Source organism: Cucurbita moschata, unplaced genomic scaffold (assembly GCF_002738365.1).
Source record: "Cucurbita moschata cultivar Rifu unplaced genomic scaffold, Cmos_1.0 Cmo_Scf00026, whole genome shotgun sequence".
Lineage (NCBI taxonomy): Eukaryota > Viridiplantae > Streptophyta > Magnoliopsida > Cucurbitales > Cucurbitaceae > Cucurbita > Cucurbita moschata.
This window is the reverse complement of record NW_019268542.1, coordinates 1,432,414-1,443,284: the sequence shown is the minus strand read 5'-3', so window position 1 is coordinate 1,443,284 and position 10,871 is coordinate 1,432,414. Positions and strand designations below refer to the sequence as shown.

Genomic DNA, 10,871 nt, shown 5'->3' with positions numbered 1-10,871 from the left:
TATCAAAATCTCAAAAAAATAATAATAATAATATAATATTTTTACGGTTATTATCCTATTTAAAAAATATCTATAAACTTTTAAAAATAGCACTAATCTTTATAAAAGAAGTTCAAAAAATATTATCGTCAATATACAGATGAAATTATCTATCGCCCCCACATAGATTATTTATAAATAATTTAATATTATTTTAGAAAGTTCATGAATATTTTTGAAATGTGATATGAACGGTAAAAATATTTTTCAAATTAAAAAAAAAAAATAGAGGTTTTTTTAAAAAGTTGAAGGGTATATTAATGAAAATTTTGAAATCTTTTCGGTATTTTTTTTTTTTTAACTCTAAGAATATTGTTTCCAACTTTTGAAAGTATAGGGGTATTTTTAGACAACGTGTAAAGTTTATGTGTATGTTTTAAGACGAAGTTTGACAATAATCTCGAGTTTAGCATCACAAGGGAATCTTATTCGGTAGAGGTATTCATATGGTTCAAGAACACGATCAATTCGAATTACCCAACCGAAACTAGAAAGGTACGGTTGGTTTGGACTTCATTTTTGGTTTTAGTTAGGTTGAATTTTTAGAAAACCGAAAATTTAAGTCAATTTGTGGGCTGACCTTTTTTCTTTATGGAAAATAGAATTACACCTCAAACCTACCCTACCATACTTTTAATCGATGTCAGTGTTACGTACCTTACTATACTACCCAACCCAAATCATAAATATATATATAACACAATAACCCGACCCAACTCAACTTGGGTTGAGTTGTGAATCCTACTCGGGTTGCTCGTGTCACCAAACCCAAAATTTCAAGTTGGTCTTAACGATTTTTTCAATTTAATTTGTGTATACGCTTATTATTTAATGTTTGCGTGAATCTCATCCTAAAATTGTAACGAATCAGAATTAATATATATAATTCAGTCGCCGGAAAACCTGCGAGTTCTTTGGCGACTGCGGGAAATTCCGTCATGGTCTTAGGTTAGAATATGTTTTACAACTCATCATTTTAAATTCAGTATTCCGTATTCAAATACGTTAGACCATGCTTGTGTTTTCGAGAGTTAGAAGATGTTTTAAATGTTATCGATATTTATACTATAGATGATATTTTCTTTTAAGAGTTATATTCAACATTCTAGAAGAACACGAGACATTAGTAGCGATTCTGAGTAAGTAGAAACTTAGAGTCGCTACATAAATAATAGGATCTTTATGTAGCTCAAATGGAATTCGCCTTAATCAGATAAAGAATATACCTGTAGGTAGAGATGTCCATCTTACCGAGAGTCGAAGCCCCAGGAGACCCCCGAAGAATATACCTATAGATATAACAGAGATGCTAATTTTCTAGTAATTAATTTTCATTAATTTTTCATCTCTATTAAAATTATCGAAATAAAATTTATAACATAATTATATTAAATAAACTAACAAAATTTTAATATAAAAAAATAATATTTAAAATTCAAGAGTCTAAAATATTTTAAGTTATAATTTAAAAATTAAATGGAAAATAAAATCAAAATTCAAGAATAAAAATTTAATATAAAAAAAATGTAAATGAAAATTATACTAAAAAAGTTTATAGAAAGAAAGATATTTTTCTTCCAAATATGGAACATTTTAAAATCAAAGTTTGGCATCCCAAGACAATTTGAAAGTGTCGATGTCATGACCCGATCTTCGAGGCTTTGAGAAATCAGATCGTGACAAAGAGAAGAGAATCAAGATAAAATATAAAAAAAATAAAAATAAAAATATGGTAAAATTACGAGTGATTTAAAATCAAACAATACCATTGGCACAATCTAAAATTGGTATTCTATGAGTTATTTACAAATGGAGAACGGAGGTAGGAAAAATATCAATACAAAACGAAATACAAAGTAAATGCCCCGGGTTGACACCTATGATGTCCCACATTGGTTGGGGAGAACAAATCACCATTTATGTGGAAACCTTCTCCTAGCAGACGCGTTTTAAAGCCTTGAGGGGAAGCCCCGAAAGGGAAAGCCCAAAGAGGACAATATCTGCTAGCGGTGGATTTGGGTCGTTACAAATGACATCAGAGCCAGACACCGGACGATGTGCCAGCCTTCTCGCTGTTCCTCGAAGGGGGGTAGACACGAGGCGGTGTGCTAGTAAGGACGCTGAGCCCCAAAGGGGGGTGGATTTAAGGGCGGTCCCACATCGATTGGAGGAAGGAAAGAGTACCAGCGAGGACGCTGGGCCCCGAAGGGGGGTGGATTGTGATGTCCCACATTGGTTGGGGAGGAGAACAAATCACCATTTATAAGGGCGTGGAAACCTTCCCCTAGCAGACGCGTTTTAAAACCTTGAGGGAAAGCCCGAAAGGGAAAGCCCAAAGAGGACAATATCTGCAAGCAGTGAATCTGGGTCGTTACAACACCTCTCTGCAATAGCACAGCTCCCGAGCACCTTCCCCCCTTGTCCGATACTTGAAAAAGGAAAGGAAAAAGGAATGAGTATAAAATACTCACTAAGCAACCAAGACAAGTTGAAAGTGGCGAGAAGTCGGGGTAGAAATCCTGATGATTTAAACTTTTGTCTACATATTCGAAGCTATGCCGACGAAACGAGTTGTGTTGAAAAAGATATATGTGCGCCAATGTCTATCATGTGGAGGGAAAGTAAGGCCGACTTAGTGGGAGGCTAAGCCGACGTTTTTCCTCATTCTTCTTCTTTTCAAACGTGAAGTGAATGGTATTGAGCTTGTGAGATGTAGAGTGAATTTGAGTGAGTTACGGTCCTTTTATTTTGGCTTTGAATCGTTAGTTAGTTTATTGGGTTTGGAGTATGAGTTAAACACACTTCAAGTTACTCGGTAGATAGTTTGTATTGTTAGAGACGAGTTATGTGCTTTAGACTTACTTTAAGATACTTGTATACGTCCGGGTGGTTGGTTATGAGCATTAGGCTCACATGCGGAACGTTCATGTTCATTTTGGCCGTTGCGAGATTCTTAGGCACTTTTTAGACATCTCTAGGCTACTCAAGTGCCTCTAATATAAGTTGCGTATATTCCAAAGAGTAAGGTCAAATAGCACTTCTTTCCCGGGCTACTCAAGTGCCTCTAATATACTTGCCTATATCTTTTGTTCTTACGGTTCAAACTCGCATCACGATAGACGTAAAGATGAACCACAACTTGACATGTGGCATGCCATGAGTGTGCGTGTCCTTCTCTTAAGTGTGTGTACTTGCACGAAGCTGCACACATGGGAGGTTTTTTGGGCGCGTGGATGTGCGTGCACAATGTGTAAGTCTTCCTTGTTGTCCCGTTCGACCTCCGTTTGATTGTTTTCGCTCCAATTTTGATACTAACCATAATTTTGTTTGAACTAAAACCTATCCAAGAAATTTTAGAAATTATGGAGCCTCCCCCCTACAAAAAAGCTAGCCTAAAAAGACACACATCATCTATGTAAGTAGCCACACAAAATTTAGATAACACTAGTAGGGATGCCTAGTGTCACGGTCATGCTTGTCCAAAGGCATGTCGCCCATGGCCGCATGCCCGTGACACGTCGAAACCTTTGCCTTGTACTATTTTATTGCTTTCTTTTACCGCTTTCATGTTATATTATTTCTTTCTTGTTTTCTTTAAGAGTAAGACGTTTCAGCAATGTCATGGCTACGCCTGGTTGACATAAAATGCCTCAAAATGTATTATAACGGAATGCGACTAGTTGTCAGATTCTCCCTGCCCAGAATAGTTATATACTATTTAAGTCGTTGTTGTTGTCTTTGTGCTTGCATCCTATATAACACCAATCTCTCTCTCTTGCTTTCAAAACTCTTTTTCCAAAACCTCTCTCCCACGCTTTCTAAAATCTTCTCTTGAAATTGAGACCCGAGGTTTATATTTACGTTGCCCGAACCGTAGGCAACGTGACTTGAAGTAGGCTTGACTCACTCAGTGTTGAGAGTGAGTGTCGCACAATCGCCAAATTCGCCGCCTAGAAACTGCGATTGTGACACCTAGCATGCAATCATTTCTTTGCTTAGGTGGTTAGAAAATGCATGTCGAAGGAGAAGTGCTTTAGAAGGGCATTTTTGGATGAGTTTGCCGTGTATGTATTTTTTAGGATCCTAGTTTGAGATTTCTGAGAAACATGCTATTTGATGTATTATGCAAAGGTAGAAAGAGAATGTGCATAACTAGAATACGAGTTACGCAATAGGGGTAAGTACACTATGTAAGATGTAATAAATTACCAAAATGCCCCCTATAATGACCCGATAGAATAATCTCCCTAACAAAGCATGCACAAGAGAATCAAACTAAGTTTAGGGCGATACAGCTAGAGTGGTTTACATGTTGACCCAGGTTAGTACGTTTCCAGTAGATCTTGCACCCCTAGATCTTGAGTAATCAGAGGTTTAGTCTTGTGTATACTTAGAGATTGGTTTAGCTCCGAGGAGATAACCCCAAACGTTTTGAAAATGAGCAATGAGATTTAAACCACCTAGACTCCCCTAAGAATATAGTAGACGACCTCCACAACATCCAAGAATGACAAAGGTAGTTACCTAGGTCATAGTAGACGACCTCCACGACATTCAAGAATGACAAAGGTAGTTACCTAGGTCATTGACAGTATGTTCGATATCATTAGTTTAACGATGCCATTTAGAGTCTCTACTACTCTTTCCACTCCGACGACCGTACCATCGAGTTCCACTTCAGTACCCGTAACGTCGAGCCAGACATGAGGCTAGTTAAAGTTGTGAGACGAAACAGTTCCGTTGGATTACCTTACACTGCAAATCTATCCTAAAAGAGGACATACGATCATGTAGGTAGTGTAGATCCGTCCTAAGAGAGAGTGTGGGATCACACAGGTAATCATGATAGATGGCAAGCACAGGAGGTTGCTCCCTCAATCTTGGGTGACTTTATGGTCATGTGGGAAGGGTTTGCCAATTAACCTCGCATGAATGACGAGTAGGCTGACACACATCATACTATCTCCATAACACTAGTTTCATACTACATAGACAAAGCAAACTACCCTAAATCAACAAACAATAAAGCTAGTTCTCATCAAGCTAAGATTTGTCATTTAGTAGATTTGAGATACTAAAAATAGATGACCCCATTTTCCATACCTAGAATGGGTCCATGAGCAGCTAAAAGTACCACTCGAAACTTCAAAGTACCCCAAATGCTCAAATAGTAGTAAAGATTAGGCATAAACTTCCTAAAGCCTAGAGGAAAGCCCGTGGATACCTAATAGGTTAAAGGATACGATGACAGCCTTTAAGTATGTTGCTTACTGAATATTTTTATACTCACCATTTTCTTGTTGTTCGAGTGTCAATTTGTCTCCCTACAGAGTCTTTTGTATCTCATTTTGTAATTGTATCTCAATCTCATTTTTCTCTTTTATAACAAATTTGAACAACAATATCGATTTCGTATTGTATTAGATGTAATCTTTTTTGTCTTTAAAATTTACCATGTTTTATCTTTTATCATATTTTACTTTCATTTCTATTTGCTTCTGAGATTCAAACTTCGATACTATATCATATCTTATCTCTTATTTTTGTGGTGGCAACCTCCACGACACTCTTTTCCACCGGCTCTAACATTGTTAATCGACATTGTAAGCAACTAGTCGTCTCCAACGCCCTTGTCTAATAAAACAATAAATAAACAACCATGACTTAGAAGAATCTTTTGTCTTCAAAGCTGTCATTTGCAGGCATACCCTTGAGTAAACCAAAATTTAAAAAATGGTCCCTCTTGATACACATATAAATAAGTCCAAAAACCCAACAACCATGTGCATGAGATGAGCCATTTTCCCTTTAAAGACAAGCCAAATCTTTGTATTTTCCCCCTTTCCCATCTCCATGTAAGGCATTCATGAATGGACCATTCAACCAACTCATCCTTAATCCAATGATATGGAAGACAAGCCCTTGTTTGCAATATTGGAATTTTACTATTTTGCAAATAGGGGCCCCTCTCTCTCTTACCCCTTGTCTCTACATTTGTCCCAACAAAAATGGCTTTTTCCCTTCCTACCCACTTCCATTCCTTTTAAAACCTACCATTCTTTACTTTCTCACAAGTACCTTTTAACCCCACACCGATGCCGAGAGAAATACGTTAAAATTTATTACAGTATGGTACAAACAAGCAGATCAGATAAGATAAGTTCAGAACGAGCCACAGAAGAAATATCGTTATCTAATAACACATACTAAAGTTCTAGTTGCCAACTCTACGCTACGCTAACGAGCAAGAAGGATCGACCCGAAAAGAAATAAAAGAAAAGGGTCTAATGCAAAATGAACAGATTACAAGGACTAAGAGATAAAATAAGCAAACTTTTTCATATATTCTAGAACATATGTATAAACAACATATAGAATCACAATATCATGGATGCTTCCTCAACCATGTTCTGAAATTAGCTATATATAATATGTCACTAAGCAGGAATGAAACCAAGGTACTGAAAAAGTTACCCGTAAACTTGGATCTTCCTCTACGTCGTTGCGTTGCAGCGAGATGCCAGGGCGAGTAATGTTAAACTGGAACTCTGCTGCGCTTAAAAGCTATGCTGCTCTTGCTGCCATAAGAGTCATAGCAAACAGTTACATCCAAAATCTAGAAGATAGCAACCCGATGCAGCTAGATGCTGAATCGTTGTACGTTTGAGTCTGGAGACCGAGATTCAGCCATCTTTTACACCAACAAGAACCAGACCCAAATGAAGAACACAAATAACATGATAATCAACAAAATGGTAAGTCGTATTACTACACAATCTTATAAAACGACCCCTCTTATCGTGAGGAGGAATGTTACGGTTCGGTTAGATACGGCTGCCTGTAGATAGTGTCAACTCTATTAACAGTCAGAACTCACGAAGTTGCTTATCTCGTCCATGACAGTATAGAAGTGCGCGGTATTCGGTAATAAGTAGAAGCCAATTGTTGCCTGCTCAAGATACAAAAGTTTCACCTCCTGGCCATCATTCTCCAGCCCTCTGGCATAAGCCAATTGCCAATCTTGGACAAGATCTAAACCAGCCACCACGACAAGGCTCTTCGGGAACTTGATTCCTTCAAGGCTATAGCCCCTCGGCCCGAAGGGATTACAAGCTGGATGGTCTCTATCTTCTCCCTCAGGGAGAAAGGCCCTCCAATACCAATCTCTATCTCGAATGGTCACAAAATACTTCCCATCCAACCGAATCTCCGATTTCGTTCTTTCCTGTCCCCCAAACATTGGATTAAGAAGTATATTACCAAACACTTCAATTCCCGACTTCACAGCTCTTGATGCAACATGGTGTACAATGTTTCCACCCGAACTATCGCCAGCCAAATAGATATAGCTTTTCGAGTCTTTACTTCGAAGCCATGTTCTTGAGTTCACCCAATTGAGTGCAGTCCATCCATCATCATAAGCACATGGATACCGATTTTCAGGAGCACGCCTATAATTCACAGAGATAACAACAGCCTTGCAAAGGCTAACCAATCGACGACATAGCGTATCATAGATAGCGCTATTAGCAGACGAATGAGCAAAGCTTCCACCATGAAAGAAAACAATAACAGGGACAACAACCTCAGAATCCACAGGCTTCTCAAGATCAACAATGCTAGTAGTCTGAGGCTCCCCTCCCTTGGCAGGTCGATAAATTCGACAAAGCAGGCTCGTAGCACGATCAATAATGACATCAAACGAGAAAGCCCCATCAACAGGGTTAGCATTTGCAGGGACCTTCCGGTCGAGAAACTCTGCCAAATGGCGATTGAAGGTCCCATCAGGCCGACGAAGAAGATTATAAGCCAACTTGAAGTTGGAAATGAGAACCCAGGTATTCAGTGGAACCACCATCTATTCAAAACAATCTCAGAAAATTCATAAACATAATCCACAAAATCAAATAGCCAAAGAACTTCTCTCTAATGGCGATTTTCCAAAGATATCATACATAAAACAACAAAAATCACTGCCCATTTCAGCTTAAACCAACACAAACACTCAAGAAGCCTGTCGGTTAATCCCTAATCCGAAACAAACACAGAATGCTTGCAGATCAACCAAAAACCGACGTAGAATCAACGAACAAAGAGCTTAAAAGAAACTCAAAATTTACAAAAACCTCAACAAAAAAGGAAAGGAAAAAAAAACGAAAAATCAAAGTCAACGATTGATCAGCTAATAATAGAAAGAAATACAGGGCAAGAGAGAGGCAACCGAAAGGGGAAATAACAAAATTAGAAACCAAACGAATTAAATCAAAGCAGTACCCTAGCTTCGTTGAGATTGATTTGATTAGTTCCAGCCATCATCAAAGCAGAGAGAAGAAACAACAGAAGAAGAACACGGTCAAGTAAAGCCTCCTTTCAGAAATGGAACAGAGTTGGTTCAAGATCTTGAAGCAGAAGCGAAATCGCGATTCAAAGTCGCACGCATATTGGACGAAGAGCCATTTGCCGCGTAACTTCCTTCTATGAGGCTCCAACTCTGAAGATCAATAAGAGAGGGGGGAGGTGCGAAGGATAAGTACTGCGGCGCAATTTAGCAGAAAACAAAGCTACATCCTAAAGTGCGCTATTCGGGGGAACCCCAGATGAGAGAAAACGACAAATTGAGAGGCCGAAAGAAAACCTGTTCCGTGGGACCGCCCCAATCCAAGTTTTAAAGTGTAATTAATTTCCTTTTTCTTATGGTAATAACTTTTTATGACGTCATAAATTCCTTTTACCAATTTTTTTAAAAACTTTTTGGATGTCGGTATGTACACGAATTCGTTTAAGTTCATGACCTGGATAACCTGAATAGACTTCACAACTCAGTCCAACATGAAAATAGACACTGGATAAGAATGGCGGGCTTAGCAGGTTTCTGAATCCTAATTCGACATCATGAAACCTGAATTTGAACTAAATATCGAACAAAGAACTGTGAAACTCAAAAGTGACTAAAGTGTCGAACAAAGAGCGTATTTTGTTCAAGGGCTCCAGAGAAAAGAGTCGAACCTCAATTAAGGGGAGGCTATTTGAGGGCTCCATAAGCCTCAAAGGAAACTTATAAGGTACTTTGTTCGAGGAGAGAATTGTTGATGATTATTGAGAGTGAGTCCCACATTGATTAATTTAGGGAATGATCATGAGTTTATAAGTGAGAAATACTATCTCCATTGGTATAAGACTTTTTTAGAAGTACAAAACAAAGCCACTAGAGCTTACAGCCTAATTTTTAAAATATAAAATTAAAATATAATAAAAACAAAAGTAATTATTATTATTATTATTATTATTATTATTATTATTATTTTATATACATACGAGAGAGATTGAGCGGAGACGACACTGAGCTTTCTTGTGCGCGCGTGCGTGCCTGGTGGCCGATGGGATAGCACGTGAGGACAGAGGCTGGAGTTATCTCAACTATTATTATGCCCTTCTATTCTTTTTTATTTACGCAAATGCCATTGCTTTTTCTGAAATATTTATGTTTCACAAAATTTAAAATAATAATAATAATAATAAAGAATAATTACAAAAAGAAAAGGTTTGTTCTGCTGAGCTTGCAATGAGTGGACATGTTTTTTTTTTTTTTTTTTTTAAATATTTCATTAAATTTTCCTCAATTTTGTAATTTTTATTTTATATTAAAAGTGATAATTGTTAATGATTTAGTGTATTGGTTTTTTGCTTTGTCGAGTGAGCGGTAGACTCGAACGGCTAACCTTTTTAGCTCATGATAGTATCTCAACCAGTTAATTAGTGTCGAGTTGGCTAGGAATGTACGTATGATTCAATAACCCGACTAATCTAAATTACCCTACCTAAACCAACCCGAAAATAGGATTATATTATTTTTTGGCTTGGGTCGGGTTTATTTTTTGCAAAACTGGAAAACTCGATTCAGTTTGTGAGTTGACATTTTTTGGGTCGAGTCAACCCGACTAACCCGAAAATAGGTTTACAATCCAACCTTACTATACTTTTATAAACATTAAGAATATTTAACGTTTGTAACCAATGTTAGTGTTGTGTTATGACTGAATCTTTCCTATGAATTTGATATATATATATATATATAATTATGAATTAAAGAAAAATAAAATTAAAAAAAATATATTTTAAAATTAACAATAAATTCGACTTGATTTGATTCAATCCAATCTAGTTTTATGAAACCCATGAACCAACCTTATGTATAAAATTTTCATTCATTTGAACTCGACGGAATCCATGAACGAGCTCTCCTTTACCTTTTGACGAATGAAGAACGTTTTGAACGAGCTAGCATCCAGAATTCCATCTATGTTGGTCTCGTAATCGTAACAAAAATGAATCGTTGTTGTTGTAGCATTTATTTTGGCACATGGTAATGGGTCACCCCTTTACCTACTTCGAGATTCAAGTACATCCAACTATGTACTCTTTACCTACTTCGAGTTCTACCAAACCTACCACTTACTTCTAGTTTGAGCATCGTCTTCAACCTTTTCTATTCTAATTTACGGGCTACAAGTTAAATGCAGAACTTCAACTACCCTGATCATCGTTGTTATCTGTACATGAATGTTTTACCTTTACCTGAATAGATAGTAAATGTGGGTTGAGTATCTAAAAATACTCAATAAGTAGTCTTACTATTGAGATCGGAAAATGCAATCACATGCAATCATGGTTCATGGTGAGACCTATCTTTTTGTGACTGTTACTTGGACTTGTCATGACCCGATTTTCAAGCTTGTCCGAAGAACGAATAATGACTAGGGTTGACTCGATGGTGTAAAAAAAGATGGTAAAATTTTTGGTGAAATAAAAATAAAGAGAATTTAAAACATAAG

The 10,871-nt window shown here is 37.2% G+C and overlaps 1 protein-coding gene across 1 annotated transcript; it reads right to left on the bottom strand.

Moving 5' to 3' along the window:
- Positions 1-6,309: 6,309 nt before the first annotated feature.
- On the bottom strand, positions 6,310-8,590 carry LOC111462078 (gibberellin receptor GID1C-like). Its single transcript, XM_023105763.1, has 2 exons — positions 8,314-8,590; positions 6,310-7,897 (listed from the first exon to the last, which is right to left on the bottom strand). Exons 1-2 carry the CDS (start codon positions 8,353-8,355, stop codon positions 6,899-6,901), a joined length of 1,041 nt encoding a protein of 346 aa, XP_022961531.1. The 5' UTR covers positions 8,356-8,590; the 3' UTR covers positions 6,310-6,898.
- Between the last annotated feature and the right edge of the window lie 2,281 nt (positions 8,591-10,871).